Source organism: Gasterosteus aculeatus, chromosome 1, assembly GCF_964276395.1.
Source record: "Gasterosteus aculeatus chromosome 1, fGasAcu3.hap1.1, whole genome shotgun sequence".
Lineage (NCBI taxonomy): Eukaryota > Metazoa > Chordata > Actinopteri > Perciformes > Gasterosteidae > Gasterosteus > Gasterosteus aculeatus.
Window position 1 is genome coordinate 1,349,466 of NC_135688.1, and position 21,223 is coordinate 1,370,688.

The 21,223-nt window shown below is 50.1% G+C and overlaps 2 protein-coding genes across 2 annotated transcripts in view; one reads left to right on the plus strand and one right to left on the minus strand.

Annotated features, from left to right (window-relative positions):
* Nucleotides 1-133: 133 nt before the first annotated feature.
* Nucleotides 134-2,357, minus strand: tex12 (testis expressed 12). The gene is made up of 5 exons (XM_078106636.1): nt 2,155-2,357; nt 1,498-1,596; nt 1,127-1,235; nt 927-978; nt 134-506 (listed from the first exon to the last, which is right to left on the minus strand). Exons 1-5 carry the CDS (start codon nt 2,191-2,193, stop codon nt 362-364), a joined length of 444 nt encoding a protein of 147 aa, XP_077962762.1. The 5' UTR covers nt 2,194-2,357; the 3' UTR covers nt 134-361.
* An 897-nt stretch (nt 2,358-3,254) lies between these two features.
* sorl1 (sortilin-related receptor, L(DLR class) A repeats containing) overlaps nt 3,255-21,223 on the plus strand; it is a 31,769-nt gene continuing 13,800 nt past the window's right edge. Inside the window, exons 1-21 of the mRNA XM_078106644.1 lie at nt 3,255-4,710; nt 9,123-9,239; nt 9,631-9,765; nt 10,270-10,431; nt 10,783-10,850; nt 13,175-13,355; nt 13,517-13,618; nt 13,770-13,939; nt 14,547-14,739; nt 14,835-14,952; nt 15,254-15,327; nt 15,559-15,647; nt 18,068-18,246; nt 18,452-18,638; nt 18,739-18,867; nt 19,117-19,202; nt 19,441-19,613; nt 19,760-19,891; nt 20,011-20,102; nt 20,589-20,835; nt 20,934-21,072. Of these exons, the coding sequence (XP_077962770.1) occupies nt 4,372-4,710; nt 9,123-9,239; nt 9,631-9,765; nt 10,270-10,431; nt 10,783-10,850; nt 13,175-13,355; nt 13,517-13,618; nt 13,770-13,939; nt 14,547-14,739; nt 14,835-14,952; nt 15,254-15,327; nt 15,559-15,647; nt 18,068-18,246; nt 18,452-18,638; nt 18,739-18,867; nt 19,117-19,202; nt 19,441-19,613; nt 19,760-19,891; nt 20,011-20,102; nt 20,589-20,835; nt 20,934-21,072 (3,112 nt within the window). The 5' untranslated portion in view covers nt 3,255-4,371. The remainder of the gene's footprint in view (nt 4,711-9,122; nt 9,240-9,630; nt 9,766-10,269; nt 10,432-10,782; nt 10,851-13,174; nt 13,356-13,516; nt 13,619-13,769; nt 13,940-14,546; nt 14,740-14,834; nt 14,953-15,253; nt 15,328-15,558; nt 15,648-18,067; nt 18,247-18,451; nt 18,639-18,738; nt 18,868-19,116; nt 19,203-19,440; nt 19,614-19,759; nt 19,892-20,010; nt 20,103-20,588; nt 20,836-20,933; nt 21,073-21,223) is intronic.

The following is a 21,223-nucleotide window of genomic DNA, read 5'->3' on the forward strand; positions in this document are numbered from 1 at the left end:
GGCGGTGGGGTGTCGTTGCTCCCTCTGCTGTCCACTTCTCTAAAAACGGCTTTTTAAACAAATGAAAAAGACCCGAGAAGCTGAATAAAGCGGAGAAGGAGGACGTTAAATAATAAACACGTAGACGTCTGTCTGACACTTTAAATACAACAACATTTTATTTTTAGTCTTCTTTCAGAAGAAAAATGTACACCTTTTACATAAAGAGTCAAAAAGTTTTTCACCAAAACTCATAACAGCTTACGAATATTAGTGTCACTTATTAATCAATATGACTATCACATAAGCAGAACGATAAACAATAAATTATTTTGTTGTTATTCACAAACTGTGTTGCTAGGTAACCGTCCAGGCAGCAGACTCAGCCCTGCAGTTTGTCAGAAATCAGAGCCAGCATCTGCCTCAGGCGCTTCTTCCTCTCCCTCAGATCGGACTCGAGCTTCTGGGCTTCGGTCAGGATGCCGTCCAGCTCCCTCATCTGGTTGGCCTCGTCCGCCGTCCGCTCGCTGCAAGCCACACGCAGAGGCCGATTTGGACACACCTTTATCCCCATTAAACCAGCACCACGTGACTCAATTAACGCAAAAGATGAGAGAAGGGGCGACCAGCTGGCTCCAATGGTGAGTTTGTACTTTTGTGAGATGTTTTTAAATAGCAACGACTAAAATCAGTCGACTGAACGACTGAATGGTTCTCCGTTTCACAGTCGGAGGTCAGCGGACGTCTTCTCTAAGCCATTAACCCAAATCCCTGTTGCCAGGACAACAGAAACGTTCGCTCACCTTTCAGCTCAATAAAAGAGAACTTCTTACTCCTGCGAGGGCATTCTTCCAAGGTTTTTCAGCAAATCGGACAACCTCTAGTAGAGTGTGTGACTATGGATCAAACTTTAGGAAATCCAATCTTGTTATTGAAGTATAACGTACCTCAACACTTCAGAAAATGTTGACAGCAGCATCTTGACGTCTTCACTCGCACCTGAAACAGAGCAGAGCAAAAAGAGCAAAGCAAATTTCAATCAAAGGCCAAAAACAATGAACGTGACTGAATGACGATAACTTCTTCCAGTGTTCACGTGAAGGAAGCTTTGATAAGGAAGCATTCGGTGGTGTTCTGTGGCGTGTACCTGCAGCTGTCGCCTCGAATAAACCGGCTGAGTCCAAAGTGGATGATGTCGAGGGAGGCTTCTTCTTCTTTGGTGGAGATTTGGCTTGATTGGTGGGTGTCTGTTCAGTCTATTTAAAAAGTGATTGTAGTTGATTGATTAGGATCTGAATTATTTTAAAAGAAAACTCTACACTATCTGATACCAGCTTCAGAAATGTTTCTCTACTCTTCTATGTCAGTAAAACGACAGAAAACAATCTACAGATTAATCAACAATGAAGACAATTGTTAGTCTAATCCTTTTATGCTTAAATATTAAATGAATTACAGTGACTCTGGCACACTTATTATCAAATAAAATGATAATTGTAAATTGATAGACTTTCTTACCTCTTTGTCTGTTTGTTTAGAGCCTTTATTATTGTTCAACGCCCTCTTGTTTAATATCGGAGGAATCATCTTTTCGGCCATTATTGTGACGTAACGTTTCTGCAAACGTATAATCAAGATATTTTATTATTTGTTCGTCAGTTTTATCTGGGTCGCATTTACCTCCACAGACAGCGACAGGAATTATAATTTTGGCTTCTTATGATTCTCAAAATGTAGGATAATATGTGACAGGTGATAATATTCACGTGTAACATTAGTTAAGATAGCAATTAAAATCCTCTGGACTTTTTAAACGTGTGATAGAACGTTATCTAACGTTATATTGGTGCTGTTTAGCTAACTAGTAGCTAATACCTTCATATTAATAACACAGCTAATGTCAAATAGCTACGTTAGCTATGGACGTTAAAAATGTGTCATGTTTGCGGCTTTGCGTACTTGATAAATTGGCATTTGATTTAACGTTAGCTTTATATTCCTAATACATCTAACGTTGGCTAGCTTTGCCTGTAAGCATGTTTCACCTCAAGTTAGCTGTCCGCTAACTTACAATGCTACTGTTTTTGTTTTCAACAGCATAGCTAGCTAGCAACGTTAGCCCCTAGCGACCTGCACTCGGGGTTTCTATAGCAACCGCCGCTAACGTCCACTTACACGGTCCGAGTTGAAGAGTTTAACGTTTCGTAGAATCATTTATCAGATTAACTGTTAACTGTCCGTTATTTCATAGCTGGTGTTTTCAGTCATCGGGTGATTAGCTCATCGATGTGTAACTTTAAATTAGGTCAAAATAACTGCCAGTCTTTTTTTAAAAGCTGCGTTCATGGCTCCTCGTAAATGTAAACGTCTCTTATTTCGTCAGGTTCATAAGGAGGGTGAAATATATTTACATTGGGAATTAAAAAGATCATGGAAGAGCAATTGAGTATTCTTTTTCAAATCTAAAAGTTTTTACTTTTTTTATTTGTCAACGAGATCTTTTTTACACTTAAATTTGTTAAACAAACATTCTTTAAACATTACCAAGTACCTTCAAACATAATCACAAATCAAAAGTGAAAAAGTATCATAACAGCTTACACATATAGATTAAATATTTTTCTAATATATATATATATATATATATATATATATATATATATATTAGAAAAATATTAATATTGGCAAATATTGCCAAGTTTTTTATTTCTCAAGTATCACTATATATTTATATATATATACATATATACACGTCTTTATCGCACATGGCAGAATGTCTCTTTTGAATGAGAATACCGCCGTCGAGGTGCGGATTAAATGGATGGGATTACTCGGAGGGCAGATCCGGGATGAAGCTGCCGAGGTGGCGGCTTTCACTGCGGATCACCGCTGTAGCAAAGTGGATTATGTTTATTAACCCAAAAAGAGGCAATTTATAGGTGAGCTGGCAAAATACGGATACAGAAAACAGACCCGTTTAGTGTCTTCAGACACGTTCAATATTGTGTATTAATGTTGAACCGTGATGATGAATTACAAACAGCGCAACATGTCGTGATGCCCCTGAATGCCACATTAAATCAGAGCTAATTAGAAAAGGATCACAATTTCCCAATAATACTTTATCGAAAGACAATTTAAGGCACCAGAAATCTGTGAACTGCTTTGTTTATCAAATATCGTGACTTTGTTCCCACTGTCACTATTCAGGAGTCCTTCGGACCTCCAACTGAAGGTCCAAGGCCTGCAGTTGAAGATGGAACTTGGTCTGTCCACAGTGGACTGGTCTCTTCTGGAGGACATGGATCTGTCCACAGTGAACTGGTCTCTGCTGGAGGACCTGAGTCTGTCCACAGTGGACTGGTCTCTGCTGGAGGACCTGAGTCTGTCCACAGTGGACTGGTCTCTGCTGGAGGACCTGAGTCTGTCCACAGTGGACTGGTCTCTGGAGTCTGAGCTGAAGGAGGTTCCTCGACCCGGTGGCCTCCATGACGAGCCAGAGAAGAAGAAGAACACCTTTTTCTCTGATGGTGTCACTCTATAGATGATCAGGACGAATCACTTTGTCGTCACTCGTCACTTTGTTACTTGTTCGTTAGTGCACTTTATGCTTGATAATAACTTTTTTAATATTTTAAATTTTTAACTCTATAACTTTATTATCTTGTGTTACACTAACCCATAGCCTTATTCTACTGACCCATCTCATTAGCATTTCATTTGACTTTATTGTATTACTTGTGTACTGATGTCTTGTTGTCTATTGTTACACTGTCTGTGCACGCACCAACCGCCAAGACAAATGTTTGACATATTTTGGCAATAAATGTTTCCTTATTCCTGATTCCTGATTGAGACTGGTTCATAGAGCGTCAGGAAAACACAGAGACTACAAAATTGATATTATACAAATAATATTTATTATTTTTATCATTATTAGTAATATTATTGGTAAAATACGTGAATTAAATGCTCACGTGTGCCCTTTAAATGTTCGTGCTCTCAGATTCTTGTAATATAAATGTGTTATTAAAACTGAGGGTTGTTAACATTTAATTAATGACTATAAATGAATTATCCGATAATACTCATACATAGAGGTGGCTGATCCCCCCACATAAATACGTGATAAAATATTTGATCTTTGATTTTTTGTTGTCGTCGTTGTGTGTTTTTCTCCTGCTCCATTGTCTCGTCGCGCACCGGCGACTCCTTAACTGCCCTTTGTGTGCGTGTCTGTGCGCGTCACCGTGTGCGCGCAAGACGACGTCAGGAGTGTTTTTGCTTCGCTCTCTCCGGCATTCCTACGGTCCATGAACGCAGCAGCGGCGGCCCAGCGTCCAGTAGAAGGAGGTCTCCGGTCTTATCTAACCCGGCCGAGCACGCACAAACATGGCGATGATGCAGCGCGCTCTCCCCCGGTCGCTGTGCGTGTGGCTCCTCTGGCTCGCCGGGATTCACGCGTCTTCTAACCTCCACCTGCACGCCGAGCGGCCGCACGGAGGCTTCTTCACCATAGAAGCGATGAGGAGTTTACAGGACGGAGGAGCTGGTGGTGGAGGTGGTGGTGGAGGAGGCGGAGGCGGAGGCGCCGCCGCCGCCGAAGCGGCTTCGCTGCCGCCTCCGGCCGCTCCGAGAGCCGCTGCAGGCGGGCCGGACTCCGGCGCTTATCCGCAACATCGAAGCCGCCGGAGCCCCGGAGAGTCGGCCATGCCGAAGGTGTACGGGCAGGTACGTGCAGCGCCGCTTTCTCGCGGAAGGAAATGTGCAAACTGTGTGCATCACCTCGGGCAGCCTCGGCTGCGGAAGGACGCGGTCAAGCGAAGAGTACACGGCGCGACCCTCCGGTGTTTGCGGTGTGCGTCGCATCTTGCAGAGCCCGGGACGTCTCCGTGGGGCTTTCGTTGCAACGTGACGACACACCAGACATGCACCGGAATATGTGTCCATTGTGGAGCGAGTCAACGGCGGCCCGCTGTGGCAGTGACCGGCAGTGACTCATCTCAGACGGGATAACGGGGGATTTATTCCCGTAGCACGGAGATTAAATTAATGCCGAAGTCACCGGAACTCCCGTGAGATGTGACAACGGGGTTTGTTTTTGTATCTCGGACGGCCCGTCTGCCGTTAAACACGGAAACCAACACAAACCCGCTTTTCGGAAGGGTTGTTCTGAATGGAAGATGACGAGCACAGAAATGTGCGGCGAGAAACAAACGCTCCAAGTTTTCCTTTTCCGACAGCGTGTTGAAAGTTGACATGACACACGTTTAACGTTAACTTTGTTCACAATCTGTGGCTTCACCACAAGTTGCTCTCAGCCGAACTTCACTGGAAACGAGGCTTATGCCGGTTGTGGACAGAAGGTCTCACACACCTGGTCTCATCTCCAGTTTAATCAAATATAATAAGTGTTTGTAAACAGGCTGCGTGACGCACGCTGTTTGCTTCTGTGTGTGTGTGTGTGTGTTGACCTACACAGGTGGAGGAGGGTGGTGCTGTCTTTCGTTACCAACACTTCATCCCGTAGTCCGACTGGTGTCGTTGTCTTTGGGACAACGTGTCCTCATGTTTGACTAGAGGTGGTGTTGTCTTTGGGACAATGTGTCCTCATGTTTGACTCGAGGTGGTGTTGTCTTTGGGACAATGTGTCCTCATGTTTGACTCGAGGTGGTGTTGTCTTTGGGACAATGTGTCCTCATGTTTGACTCGAGGTGGTGTCGTTGTCTTTGGGACAACGTGTCCTCATGTTTGACTCGAGGTGGTGTTGTTGTCTTTGGGACAACGTGTCCTCATGTTTAACTCGAGGTGGTGTCGTTGTCTTTGGGAAAACGTGTCCTCATTTTTGACTAGAGGTGGTGTTGTCTTTGGGACAATGTGTCCTCATGTTTGACTCGAGGTGGTGTTGTCTTTGGGACAATGTGTCCTCATGTTTGACCCGAGGTTGTGTCGTTGTCTTTGGGACAATGTGTCCTCATGTTTGACTCGAGGTGGTGTCGTTGTCTTTGGGACAACGTGCCCTCATGTTTAACTCAAGGTGGTGTCGTTGTCTTTGGGACAACGTGCCCTCATGTTTGACTAGAGGTGGTGTTATTGTCTTTGGGACAATGTGCCCTCATGTTTGACCCGAGGTGGTGTCTCTGGGACAATGTGTCCTCATGTTTGACAGGCTCTCTGAGGCCTGGTAGCTGCTTGAGGAACCAGCCGACATAAAAGTCAAAAGTCAGAGCGTGTCTTTTATTGTTAGACGATTAGTTTGTTGTTGGACAGGATTTTATTTAAATTAAAAAAGGACCAGACTAGTTCCTGTAATAGTCACAAAATGCGATCCATTGGTTTTGTCTACGTGGAAACAAACTAATGGTTTACACACAAGTCAAATGCAGTCACCATCTTTAATATATAAAATGATCTGTTTGCTGCTGGAGGACCGAGTCAAACAATCAGGACCCTTTTTTCTAAATGACCTGTTTAGTTTCTCAGCCGTACTGAAGAGAATCTGCAGCCGTTTCTTTCTTTCAGCCCGACAGCCAATAGAGACGCTGTTTGAGGTTAAATTATTCTGCATGAACACGAGGACCATTAGTTGACTATGAACACAAGAACCGGTCCCCGGGGGCTCCGATCCGGATCGGGTTTCTAGTTCGTCCCGCGCTCGGCTTGTGGAGGGTTTGTCCCTCGGCTGGTCCTCCCTGTGGCGTCCTCAAGGCGTCATAAGCAAGTTCACACACATAATGAAGGACCACTGAGTCGGTCTGTGGCCATCTGACACGGGGCGAGCTGCGATGATGATGATGATGATGATGAAGGGCGAAACCGGCCTTCCCTCATTGTTCCTCGTGCAAACCACAGGGCGCCGTGGACGTAGTCATGGTGACGCCACCCGTCGGCTTGAAGCCACGACGGCGCTGATTTTAATCTATAATTTACTAAAGAGACTGAGACCATAAACTCGTGTTTACAAAGTTTACTGAGGGAACAAATCGATGATTTTAAACTTTATTTACACTGATGTTGACGATCTGTGAGGGATCAACAGCATCTGTTCCTCCTGCAACATGTTTGTTTGTCAGATAACAAGTGGGCGAATGGGGGACATCGCTGGTTGCCGTGGTTACGGCTCCTCCAGCGGCCGTCCAAAGGGCACCGTGGAGCTGCAGCAACACGTGGAATCAAACCAGCAACCGAGCAGGCGGCCGCGTTAGGACGGGACGGCACAATAATCCAGTAATGGAGACCAAAGCTATTTGGTCCCGTTTTTAATACAGAAGTGACACGCTTCAAACCGTTGTTTTGATTGGACTAAGTTTGACGCCTCCGTCCTCCCGAACCCCCCGTGTCACGTCTCGCTGCTCCAGCAGAGACGACCTCCATCTCCCACCAGCACCACCCTCAAACCCCCCCCACGCACACACTCAGGCGGTGCTCGTCTTTACCCTCGACGCTCCAATTCTTAAAGCCTTCCTTAAAATTCTTATCGAAGCTGATTATTGTTATATATTTATTGTGTGCAACAACATTTGAGCCTGTTTGTTCTCCGTAGAAGCTCTTTGAGTCGTACTCCACCTGACGGGGGGGGGGTGTGTAAGAAAAACAGGCCGGCCACTGATGTGCACATGCTAGCGTGAGCACGCAGCCCTCGTCGCCTGCCAGGCCTGCAGAGATGATGTCACTGTTTGAGGCTCGGCTGAATAATGGAGCGCTCAGAGCTGAGGAGGGTGCAGCGCCCTCCCCCCTCCTCCCCCCCTCCCTCCCCCGAGAGAGTGTATTGTTGTGTTGCCTGTTTCGGCTCCTCGCTGGTACCAGACACAGAGCGCAACTCCTCCAGGAGGCCGTCAGAGTGGAGGAGGAAGACGAGGAGGAGGAGGAGGAGGAATGCAGCAGATAGTGTTTTCTGTATCGGCTGCAGAAATAAAGCTGACTCAAATCTAAAGATGGTGCTGATGCAGACGTCTGCTTTTTGACTGATCTGTTTCAGGGTTCCTTGTTCCCGGAGGACTCTGTGGGACTGTAACGGGCGGAGTTGTCTCTCTTTATTGGGCGGTGTTTCTCTCACTGTAGATTAGCTGCTTGTGAGTGAAGCAAGTACCGACAAATGCTCTTATTGGTTCTTCCTGGTCACGTGACGCGCAGACGCCCCAACGTTAATCCACAATGGATCTGAGACACATCGCAGGCCAGCTGTTAGACCACGAGAGCTTCTTCTGGATCGACTTTTATTGACGTTGTGTACGTCTCTTTTAGAGACCTGTCCATCAGCGAGTAGCCCCGCCCTAAAGTATCTCCTTCTTCATGGTCTGTCGCCCCCTGGTGGTCAGCAGAGAGAATGCAGCTTCATCCCCGTCACCCGTTCTCATTGCGGGCTCCGCTTGGGAGAACTCCCAAATGAGTAATGAGGACCCACCGAGCTCCTCCTCCAGTGGAGCTGAGATGTTCATCATCTAGTTCATCCGGCTCAAGTTTCTCTTCGCTCGGTAATCCTCAGACGAGCGCCTGGTCGGGATGACCAACGCCGCCTCCGCCGCCTTTTGTGGATGCTCAGCCCTCCACGCCGAGACCGCCTCGCTCGCCTCGCTCGCCTACTCGGGTCCCGACTCCGGTGAAAGAGTCACATTATTTCATAAAGTTTGTGTGTTTCCTTCTTTCTTATTTAATAAATGTGGCCTGCACGTTCATACCGACTTCTTTTCTGATTCTCGGTGGATTAATACTTTTTAATTAATGTGAGGTATAATTACCAAAGGAAACACGTTATTCATTCTAATTAAAAGTGGTGAGACAGAAACTTGTGGATAAAAATCCTAACAAGAATTTACTCAATGAACTGAACACAGACCGAAAAGATCGAGTGATCGTTGCCAGGAGCAGGTCCAATGAGGATCTGGGTCTGTCCACGCTGGACTGGTCTCTGGTCTGTCCATGGTGGACTGTCTCTGCTGGAGGATCTGGGTCTGTCCATGGTGGACTGGTCTCTGGTCTGTCCACGCTGGACTGGTCTCTGGTCTGTCCACGCTGGACTGGTCTGAGAGACGTCAGCGACATCTTGAAAACAATCTGACCGTCTGTGGAAGAAATGCCGGCCTGCGCCGACCTTTGGCCGACCTTTGGCCGACCTTTGGCCGACCCTGTGCTTGGTCCCGCAGGTCAACCTGAACGACTCCCACAACCAGATGGTGGTCCACTGGGCCGGGAAGAAGAGCGACGTCATCGTGGCGCTGGCCAGGGACAGCGCGGGGGCCATCGGACCCAAGACCAGCTCGGTGAGTCCGCCTCCGTCGGCCTTTACACGACCTCTGCTGACTCCTAGTCACCGTTGTGCTTCAGTTACTGAGCAGCTGTGTGTGTGTGTGTGTGTGTGTGTGTGTGTGTGTGTGTGTGTGTGTTCACACTTGTCAAACAATGTTTCTAGTGATGGAACGATTGTTGAGCAACAGATTAAACTCTCCATCTGCTACACACACACACACACACACACACACACACACACACACACACACATCCTGCTTTGCCAGAATCTCCTTGAAGTAATAAAATGATAAAATGAAGCATTGCACAGTATCAATAGTTGCTTTAATCTCAAATCTTCATTTGTCCCGGTAGCTGCTGACCTCTTGCTGTTGCCCCCCCCCCCCCCCCCCTCTTCTCCCCCAGGTCTACGTCTCCTACGACTACGGCACCACCTTCGCTCTGGTCTCTGACAGGTTCCGTCTGTCGGGGGTGAAGGCCGAGGGCGGCAACCAGCAGGTCATCTCCCAGTTCTACCACAGCCCCGCCGACAACAAGAGGGTGAGTCCCCGTGGGGGCGCATCACATGACTTCGTCCCCCCCGGAGTCGTATGAATATGAATGAAGATGAAAGTGTTTACTTTCACTGCTAACAGCTGTGATGAAGAAGAGGGGCCTTTGTTTGAGAGGAGGGTTTGTTTCTGTGTTTACTGAGAGGAAGCTAACGGCCGTAGTTCCTCTAACGCAGAGACGAGACCGTGGTATTAAAGTTCTGATCCGACTCGAGCAACAAAGGAAGAAGATGAACTTTGCTTTAAATGAATACAGCGGATGAACTGGTTCCATGACCAGAGGGGAATGTTCAGTGTAACGTTAAATCTACAGCACGTATTTCATTTAAAGTTATGCCCTAAATAAACTATTTACTTTAAAAAGATTCTGTGAGAAACATAAAATTCTGAGCTCCTCAGTGCAACCAGGAAGCCAAGATGGACCCACCCGAGACCAACAGTCATGTGACCATGAGAGTTTAGCTCAGAGGCTCCTTTCCCCCCCGTTCTTCAGTACCTGTTTGTGGACTCCACCAACGACTACCTGTGGAACACCTTTGACTTCTGCGGGGCGGTGAGGGGCTTCTCGCTGCCCTTCAAGCCCACCGACCTGCTCCTGCACAGCCGGAGGGCCGGCCTGGTGCTCGGCTACGACGGATCTCACCCCAACAAGCAGGTAACCAATAATCCATAAAATCACCCATTGATTCGCTCCAGGTCTCCGGTCGCCTCCTGGAGACACGAGTAATGCTCATGTTCTTGTCTCCATCATCTTCATTTCTTAGAATGTTCATCTGTAGTGATGAAAGAGGCCCTGTCTGTTTGTCTCCCTGTCTCCCTGTCTCTCTGTCTCCCTGTCCTTCCATGTCTCCTCCTCTGTCTCTCAGCATCGATCTTCACTACTGATTCCTTCCCTCTTGTAACTGGAGTGAACACTGTTTGTATTCTGAGCTCACGATGAGGCCAAAAAGAACCGATCCGTGTGTAGCTTAACCCCCCCAATCTGTCCTCCTGCCCCCTCCTGTAGCTGTGGAAGTCCGATGACTTCGGAGAGACCTGGGTGTTGATCCAAGAGCACGTCAAGACCTACTTCTGGTAAGACCACACAGATGTGTGGGACGTGTTGTCCCCTGCGGGACGTGTTGTCCCGCGTAGGCCCGTCGCAATATGCGATAAGATGACGCATCGCACGCTCTCTGAAACCGCGTGCAATCATTTCTGGTGCTGCAAAAAGGGGGGCGGGGCTTAGGCAGCGCACACAGAGCGACACCGACAGGTGAAGAGAAGCAGTGAACACCACTAAGCTAATGAAGCTAACAAAGCTAACATCTCGCCCAAAACAACAACCATCCGCCCGTCTTTAACCTGAACTACTGGACCGGACTGCTCCTTCGTCTCTTTGGGCGGGAGGACCGCCGTCCCGCCGTCTAACGCGGGGCCGGCGGGGAAGCCCCGCATCACATGACATGACATCACAGGTCATTTATCTGACGCCTTTATCCAAAGCGACTTACGTTTTTAACTCATGGCATTTTACATGTTTTTGCCCGGGGAGCAATTAGGGGTCAGGTGTCTTGCTCAGGGACACTTCGACATGCGACATGAAGCAGCCGGGACTTGAACCACCAACCTTGCGGTTCCCAGCGCACCTGCTCTACGTCTTTTGTTGGCTAATGTTTTACTTTCTGTATTTGCGCAGGCGGCTTGTTTGCGTTTCCCTCTGCGGCCTCCCATGTGTGTCTGATGCGTATTTCATGATGGCGTTAATGAAGGATCCAACATGCGACTGACTAGAGGAGCTGAATGTGAGCTGAAGGGAAGCGGAGCTCCGCTGGGTGCTGTTAGGGGGTAGGAGGTAGGGGTTAGGTGTAAGGTGTTAGGGGTTAGTAGTTAGGGGTTAGGGGTTAGGAGGTAGGGGTTAGGAGTTAGGGGTTGGGTTAGGGGGTTAGGAGGTAGGGGTTAGGTGTTCGGAGTTAGGGGTTAGGGGTTAGAGGGTAGGGCTTAGGAGTTAGGGAGTAGGAGTTAGGGAGTAGGAGTTAGGGAGTAGGAGTTAGGGAGTAGGAGTTAGGGGGTTGGAGTTAGAGGGTACGTGGTAGGAGTTATGAGTTATGAGTTAGGGGATAGGAGTTAGGAGTTAGAAGGTAGGGGGTTAGGGGGTTAGGAGTTAGAGGGTACGTGGTAGGAGTTATGAGTTATGAGTTATGAGTTAGGGGATAGGGGATAGGGGTTAGGAGTTAGGAGTTAGGAGTTAGGAGTTAGGAGTTAGGAGTTAGGAGTTAGAGGGTAGGGGTTAGGAGTTAGGGGGTTAGGAGTTAGATGGTACGTGGTAGGAGTTATGAGTTATGAGTTAGGGGTTAGGGGGTTAGGAGTTAGGGGTTAGAGGGTAGGGGTTAGGAGTTAGGGGGGAGGAGTTAGGGGGTTAGGGGTTAGGGGGTTAGGAGTTAGAGGGTAGGGGTTACGAGTTAGGGGTTAGGGAGTTAGGGCTTAGGGCGTTAGGAGTTAGGAGTTAGTTAGTACAATGTTTGTCGTTCACTCATCGGTTCACTTAAAGGCAGATTAAACGTGACGATGGACGTCATCAGGTCGGTGGAGGTCCAGTTCACCCTTTGACAGGAGGAGGGAGGTGACTCTTCATCAGCACGTAGCTTAGACGCCATCTTGGTTTGTCCAGGTGTTGGATGAATGTTCACTGGTTTTACTTACAGAAGAGCAAAAAAGAAAAGCAACTTTTTGTTCCGCAAAGTACGATACCATCAATGTCGACCGCGACACTTCCTCGCAGAATGAACAAAGCACAAAAACTAAAAACGCACTTTCAGACGCGGCGTCGTAGAGAAAACGTGTTCAATCTAGCGGAAGCCGGTGTGACGGCTCTGGTTGGTCAGCGACACCCAGAAAACAGAGGGGCCTTAAACGCATCACGAGGGACGGGGGGGTCAGCAGAAGTGACCCCACTGGAGAAGAAAGGAAAGGAAACAACCTTTTTTGCCACGTTTAGGTGTTTTTCACTGCAAACCCTCAAACTTGCGTAAAATGTTTCTCTAATAATTATAATAATAATAATAATAATCACAGTCCACTGCTGGTTAGTGGCCTTTAAAACAAGGATGATAATATAATAAATGAATAAGACATTTTCTACCCTGAAGTGAATCGTCTGTTCCTTAAACTCTCGCTGGCACTTCCTCGTTTGTTGCCTAAAGAGGAAGTGCTCAGAAGGGGGCGGGACGGATGGACAGGAAGTCCTCTGTACGGATGGACAGGAAGTCCTCTGTACGGATGGACAGGAAGTCCTCTGTGCGCATCGGCCCACTGAATTCTGTTCATGGAACTTAAAACTGAAAATACTCCGTTTGGGAAAAGACGATTGGTGCCGTCATCGGTCTGCTCACTGGTCCTCCCCCTCCCCCCCCCCACAGGGGCGTGGAGCCCTACGACCCCCCCACCACGGTCCTGGTCCAGAGACACGAGCCGCAGGGCGTCTCCACCGTCCTCAGCAGCACCGACTTCTTCCAGAGCGACCAGAACCGCACCGTCATCCTGGAGCAGGTGGACAGCTTCCAGCTCCGAGACAAGTACCTGTTCGCCACCAGCACGCAGGTGAGGAGGGGGGGGGGGGGGGGGCGACAAGGAAAGGATGCAGAGGCAGTGAACACAAGACTGAAAGGAAGAGGCTCTGCTGGAGGCCCAACAGATCCTTCTGAGGGTCACAGGGACACACACTAACCCCCCCCCCCCCCTAACCCCCCATCTCTCTCCAGAAGCTGTTTGGAAGCCACCAGCCGGCGTCCGTCCAGCTCTGGGTCTCCTACAACCGGCAGCCAATGAAAGCCGCCCACTTCATGACCCGGCATCCAATCACAGTGAGTCTCTCTCCGAGCTACAAGACGGACCAATGAGACGCTTGAATTCAAGTCGTCTGTTAAAAGAATAAAAACAACTGAACGGCCTACTGCTCCCAGAATGCACCTCTGTGTGGACTGAAGGTGACCGTGCCCCCCCCCCCCCCTACAGGAGTACTACATCGCGGACGCGTCGGAGGAGCAGGTGTTTGTGTGTGTGAACCACCTGAACAACGTCACACACCTGTACACCTCCGACACGCAGGGCCTCTCCTTCTCGCTGTCGCTGGAGAACGTCCTGTACTTCAGCCCGGGGGGGTCAGGCAGCCACACACTCATCAGGTACACACACACACACACACACTGACACACACACACACACATAGACTTTCATGTCTATTTGTTATTTTCATTTAATACCAAACAAACAGAACTGATGTAACGTGAGACTCTTCACGTCCACGCAGGATCAATAACGCCGCTTCTTTCTCTACGAATCGAGCTCGTCGGTGGCCGAGTAGTTGCCGTAGCAACCTCGGGGTCTGACAGGAAGACGTCGCTGTCCGTTATCTGCTGAAGGACAATTGATCAGATGACCTCTGACCTTTGATTTACTGCTCACTCTCATGTTTTTCTGCCACGTTTTGGCTGCGAAAGGAAACGCAGAATAAAACATTGGTGCAGGAAGGAAATTCTTGAGCCGGAGTTTGATGATTAAAAACAGAATAAAATATATATATATAATATATATATATATATATTATAATCTTAAAGGAACAATGGAACTCTAGTGGAAAACGACATATTTAAATATATGATTATATCAGAAGTAATGCAAACACTAGTGTAAGTAATACCGAGCTTATTGAGAAGGAACATGAAATTGAAATGTAATATTGTTGCCTGATGTTTGACGTTGCCGCGGCAACGCGTCCCCTCCTGACTCCAGGTACTTTGCCAACGAGCCCTTTGCCGACCTGCACCGCGTGGACGGGCTGCGGGGCGTCTTCATCGCCACGCTCATCAACGGCTCCGTCAGCGAGGACAACATGCGCTCCGTCATCACCTTCGACAAGGGGGGGACGTGGGAGCTGCTCCAGCCGCCGGCCGCCGACAGCCTGGGGGGCACCGTGGACTGCCAGGTACGCCGAGAGAAACCAGTGACCACCGGGGGGGGGGGGCGACTCTGTTAAATGACTGCTCTGTTAAATCGTGTGCCCCCCCCTCTCCCCTCCAGCTGGGCAAAGGTTGCTCCCTCCACCTGGCCCAGCGGTGGAGCCAGCTGTTCAACATCCAGCTGAGGAGGATGCCCATCCTGTCCAAGGACTCGGCACCAGGACTCATCATGGCCACCGGTGGGACGACGGGACTCTGTGGTTGCTATGATACGGGGAGGAAACGTAGTACGCAGGGGGAGGGAGCGGGTGAAGGGGGAGGGAGAGACAGACAATCTCTTCCTTATTGCTCTCAAGCGGCTGAGCTAATTACTGCAATGACCCGTCAATGGGCCACACGCACACGCATGTTTACACACACGTGTTTTTCCATCAAATCTTGTTAGCTTCAAAGCGAAGGTGACAGACATCATGATTGTGTGTGTGTGTGTGTGTGTGTGTGTGTGTGTCTGTGACGCGTCTGTCGTCCTCTTTGTTTCAGGGTCTGTCGGCAGAAACTTGGCCAACAAGCCCAACGTGTACGTGTCGAGCAGCGCCGGAGCGCGCTGGAGGGAGGTCGGTACCGGCGGACTCGCCTCACGACTTCTTCTAACGTGTCTCTGCGTACACGAAGCAAACTAAACAATCGGTTTCAGATTCATTAAACTGTTTCACTTCTGCTTAACGATACAAGACGCCATTGACCGCTGCCTCGACGTCTCGAGCGTTGAGTTTGGATTCACCGCACAAACAAACAAACAGCGTTGTGTGTATTTACTGTGATAGACGCGTGTTTTCTGTCCTCAGGCGCTGGCAGGCCCTCACTTCTACACATGGGGCGACCACGGGGGCGTCCTGATGGCCATCGCACAAGGAGGCGCCACCACGCACCTCAAGTGAGTCCAAGTGTCCCCCCGAAGCTGGTGTGTGACTGGGCGAGTGAAGCTGGTGTGTGACTGGGTGGCTGAAGCTGGTGTGTGACTGGGTGGCTGAAGCTGGTGTGTGAAGCTGGTGTGTGACTGGTCGAGTGAAGCTGGTGTGTGACTGGTCGAGTGAAGCTGGTGTGTGACTGGTCGAGTGAAGCTGGTGTGTGACTGGGTGGCTGAAGCTGGTGTGTGAAGCTGGTGTGTGACTGGGCGAGTGAAGCTGGTGTGTGACTGGGCGAGTGAAGCGGGTGTGTGACTGGGTGAGTGAAGCTGGTGTGTGACTGGGTGAGTGAAGCTGGTGAGTGAAGCTGGTGTGTGACTGGGTGAGTGAAGCTGGTGAGTGAAGCGGGTGTGTGACTGGGCGAGTGAAGCGGGTGTGTGAAGCTGGTGAGTGAAGCTGGTGTGTGACTGGGCGAGTGAAGCGGGTGTGTGACTGGGCGAGTGAAGCGGGTGTGTGACTGGGCGAGTGAAGCGGGTGAGTGAAGCTGGTGAGTGAAGCTGGTGAGTGAAGCTGGTGTGTGACTGGGCGAGTGAAGCGGGTGTGTGACTGGGCGAGTGAAGCGGGTGTGTGACTGGGCGAGTGAAGCGGGTGAGTGACTGGGCGGCTGAAGCTGGTGTGTGACTGGGCGGCTGAAGCTGGTGTGTGACTGGGCGGCTGAAGCTGGTGTGTGACTGGGCGGCTGAAGCTGGTGTGTGACTGGGCGAGTGAAGCTGGTGTGTGACTGGGCGTGTGAAGCTGGTGTGTGACTGGGTGAGTGAAGCTGGTGTGTGACTGGGCGAGTGAAGCTGGTGTGTGACTGGGCGAGTGAAGCTGGTGTGTGACTGGGCGAGTGAAGCTGGTGTGTGACTGGGCGAGTGAAGCTGGTGTGTGAAGCTGGTGTGTGACTGGGCGAGTGAAGCTGGTGTGTGACTGGGCGAGTGAAGCTGGTGTGTGACTGGGCGAGTGAAGCTGGTGTGTGACTGGGTGAGTGAAGCTGGTGTGTGAAGCTGGTGTGTGACTGGGTGAGTGAAGCTGGTGAGTGAAGCTGGTGTGTGACTGGGTGAGTGAAGCTGGTGTGTGAAGCTGGTGTGTGACTGGGTGAGTGAAGCTGGTGAGTGAAGCTGGTGTGTGACTGGGTGAGTGAAGCTGGTGTGTGAAGCTGGTGAGTGAAGCTGGTGTGTGACTGGGCGAGTGAAGCGGGTGTGTGACTGGGCGAGTGAAGCGGGTGTGTGACTGGGCGAGTGAAGCGGGTGAGTGAAGCGGGTGAGTGAAGCTGGTGTGTGACTGGGCGGCTGAAGCTGGTGTGTGACTGGGCGGCTGAAGCTGGTGTGTGACTGGGCGGCTGAAGCTGGTGTGTGACTGGGCGGCTGAAGCTGGTGTGTGACTGGGCGAGTGAAGCTGGTGTGTGACTGGGCGAGTGAAGCTGGTGTGTGACTGGGTGAGTGAAGCTGGTGTGTGACTGGGTGAGTGAAGCTGGTGTGTGACTGGGCGGCTGAAGCTGGTGTGTGACTGGGCGGCTGAAGCTGGTGTGTGACTGGGCGAGTGAAGCTGGTGTGTGACTGGGTGAGTGAAGCTGGTGTGTGAAGCTGGTGTGTGACTGGGTGAGTGAAGCTGGTGTGTGAAGCTGGTGTGTGACTGGGTGAGTGAAGCTGGTGAGTGAAGCTGGTGTGTGACTGGGTGAGTGAAGCTGGTGTGTGAAGCTGGTGTGTGACTGGGTGAGTGAAGCTGGTGTGTGACTGGTTATACAGCTTATTGCAGAGGGAAAAGACAAATAAACCCTCCCTCAGTAAACAGAGGTAATCAAACATTCGCTCCTCATGTTCATGTGCTGGTGACAAAGTAAATTAGTTCCCGTATTCTTGTTAATCATTCACTGGTTGTGTCCATAGTTAAAGTGACAGGTATGTTCCCTTACAACCTCATGTGTATCGTTGATGTATTAATGTTGTTTGATCAAAGAATATGAGGACAAGCTGCAGATTAAAAGAAACAATACAATATTATTTTAAACTCCTACCTGGTGAACGGGCTGAAAAATCATCAACCCAAAACTCTCCGACGGGGGGGGGAGGGGCATTTTTTCTTGTAGCCCGAAGCTTTACACACGGTCGTAATTGTTATATTTTGATCTATCTGACGGTCCTTGAACACATCACAAGTGAACATCAGAAACTTCAAATTGTGATATATGATAACATTTTATTCCACTTGTCTTATTATGTTTGAACAGTTTAGTGTTTACGGATCATCAGGTAAAGACTAACAACATTAACAACACTTCTGGACACGACGATTCCATCAGGACCTTTATTTTGAAATTCTAGTCATCGTGGTTGATTTTCCATAGAGGAGCAGGGCTTTTGTTTTGAAGGGGGAGGGTTTCTGAACGCTCAAGCGCTGTCGCCGTCAGGTTCAGCACCAACGAGGGCGAGACGTGGTTCGACTTCCGCTTCTCGGACCGGGCCGTCTACGTGTACCAGCTGCTCACCGAGCCCGGGGAGAAGAGCACCATCTTCACCATCTTCGGCTCCTACGCGGACCAGCGGCACGGCTGGCTCATCCTGCAGGTCAACACCTCCGACGTCCTGGGTACGTTCCTCTTCGCACGCAGCGGCCAATCACGGCGCTCCACCTGACACGGGGGCGTGTTTTAGAAGAATAGGCCCAAGATGGCTCACGCTAGGTAGCCACTTAGCTAGCTGAAGCTACAGAGAAATGACGTCCGATGGAGGAGATGAGGAGGTCTCCGGCCCCTCCTCACGGTGACTCCTCCTCTTCTTCTTTGGTGTCCCAGGCGTGCCGTGCTCCGACGCCGACTACAAGCGCTGGTCTCCGTCGGACGAGCACGGCAACGAGTGCCTGCTGGGCCGAGAGGTGACCTTCAAGAGGAGGGCGCCGCACGCCACCTGCTTCAACGGCGAGGACTTCGACCGGCCCGTCAGCGTGGCCAACTGCTCCTGCACGCGGCAGGACTACGAATGGTGGGCGGGGCCTCAGGGTGCTCGTGGCCGACTCATTCCGGGCGCTGTGTGTGTAACGCTGTGTTATAAGAAACCTCCTCCTCCGTCCTCCTCCACCCAGTGACTACGGCTTCAAGCCCAGTGAGGACTTGTCCCTGCAGGTGTGTGTCCCTGACCCCGAGTTCTCAGGCGACCTCTACGCTCCGCCGGTGCCGTGTCCCGTCGGCACCACCTACCGGCGCAGCAAAGGGTGAGCCGCTTCCCACAATGCTTAGCGTGGTTTGTTTGCCTGACGTGTGCTGCAGTAGAGAACGCCACGTGGACTCGTCTTCTTCGACCAAACCGTCAACACGACCGCGTGTGTTAAAATGAAATCACCGCCTCTTCCTCCTGTTCCACTTCTTCTGCCTCCTCCACCTTTCCCCTCACTGGTGCGATGGCCTCCGATGGAGTTCCGTATCTATTATACAGTATTTTAATACCGGTGTTCCTGCTTCAGCTACAGGAGGGTTCCAGGAGACAGCTGCAGTGGAGGAGACGTGGCGTCCAGGCTGGATGGAGAGATGCTGCCTTGTCCCGTGGGAGGTACGAACCCGTCTCCCTCCAGAACACAACACATTCTTCATGACCTGATTAAAAGTTCTAAAAGAGAAACCGACTGAATAAATAAATATAACGTGTGATATTCAGATTAAATTGTTTTCCTATTTTCGGAACTAGTTTCAACGTGTTTGAGTTCTTTCCCTCCCGCCACGACGCTTTTATTTTGTAGGGGAATGTAAGGCCACGTGTGATGGCGTTTTGTCGTGTCTCCTGTGCTCAGAGAGCAACGAGTTCATCCTGTACGCCGTGAGGAACTCCATCCATCGCTACGACCTGGCCACCGGCGCCGACCAGGCGCTGCCCCTGGCCGGCCTCCGGGAGGCCGTGGCGCTGGACTTCGACTACGACAGGAACTGCCTCTACTGGGCCGACATCTCGCTGGACACCATACAGGTTGGCGGCGGCGGGGGGGGGGGGGGGGGGCTCTTTGTGTTGCACACCGGAGGGTCGACTTGCGGGCGAGAAGCCACGACGAACGCGATCGGCGACACGTGACCAACAGCGTTCCTCCGTGTGACCTCTGACCCTCTGTCCTTCAGCGTCTGTGTCTGAACGGCAGCACGGGCCAGGAGGTCGTGGTGAGGAAAGACCTGCAGAACGTGGAGGCCCTGACCTTTGACCCCATCAGCAGGCTGCTCTACTGGGTCGACGCCGGGGCGCAGAAGATCGAGGTACGGATAAAAAGTCAGATCCAGCCTTTGAATCGTTTCAAATAATCAATACTCAGAAATCGTAGGTCAACATTAAATGAAGTCTCACGCAATCATGTGATCTGCCATCGTGTCTGAAGGTGTCGAACCCGGATGGCGACATGAGGCACACGCTGCTCAACTCGTCCATCCTGGAACATCCAAGAGCTCTGGTCCTGCTGCCGGGAGAGAGGTCTCACACACACACACACACACACACACACTTCAGAGACTCAGTTATGTGTCATTTATTTATAAAAACATGCAGATTTAAATTTTTTATAAAGTGATGAAAATTGGCACACATGTTTTTTTATTATATTTTGAAAAAGAACGTCTGGTTCAAAAAGTATTAAATATATTTATATTTTTAATTTCAAGTACATATTTTAACTTCTCTATATATTACATTTTTGTCTAAACCTTCCCCCCGCATTTTTCAAAATAACATTTTGATTTTTTTTTTCAAATATTTTAAAACTTTTCCTCCATGACTTAAGTTGCTTTGTATTTTTCAAAACATTTTCATATTCCTTTACATTTTTGACTTAATGTTTTTTGTTTTTTTTCATGACATAAACATATTTTAACGTGAAGAACCCGGAGACACACCTGTCCCAAAGGAAAAACACATTTTTCGACCTAATGTGAAACCGGTCCCGCCCTTCTCACCCCGCAGCCTGATGTTCTGGACGGACTGGGGCGACCGGGCCGCCGGCGTGTACCGGAGCTACATGGACGGCACCAATGCGTCCTGCGTGGTGTCGGAGGGGGTCCGCTGGCCCAACGGCATCGCGGCAGACGAGCGCTGGCTGTACTGGACCGAGGCCTACAGCGACCGCATCGAGAGGGCCGACTTCACGGGGGGGGCCCGCAGCGTCCTGGTGGAGGGGCTGCCACACCCCTACGCCATCGCCGTCTTCAAGGTCAGGGGACCCCTCTGGGACCCTGCTCTCCGGCCGGGATAATCGGGAAGGGGGGGCTCTTGGTTAAAACTGTTTTGTTTTTTTGTTGTTTTTATTAGAACGACCTCTACTGGGACGACTGGTCCAGGATGGGAATCTTCAAGGCCCCAAAGGCCGGTTCCCAGAGCAACGAGCTGATCGTGGGCCGACTGACCGGAGTCATGGACCTCAAGATCTTCTACAAGGGGAAGAACCGAGGTGAGACTGCTCCTTGAGTTAAAGCTGCATTCTCTGTAGTGACCAGCAGGGGGCGACTCCTCTGCTCCCATAGACGTCTATGAGGAAATGACTCTACTTCTCTGTAGTGACCAGCAGGGGGCGACTCCTCTGCTCCCATAGACGTCTATGA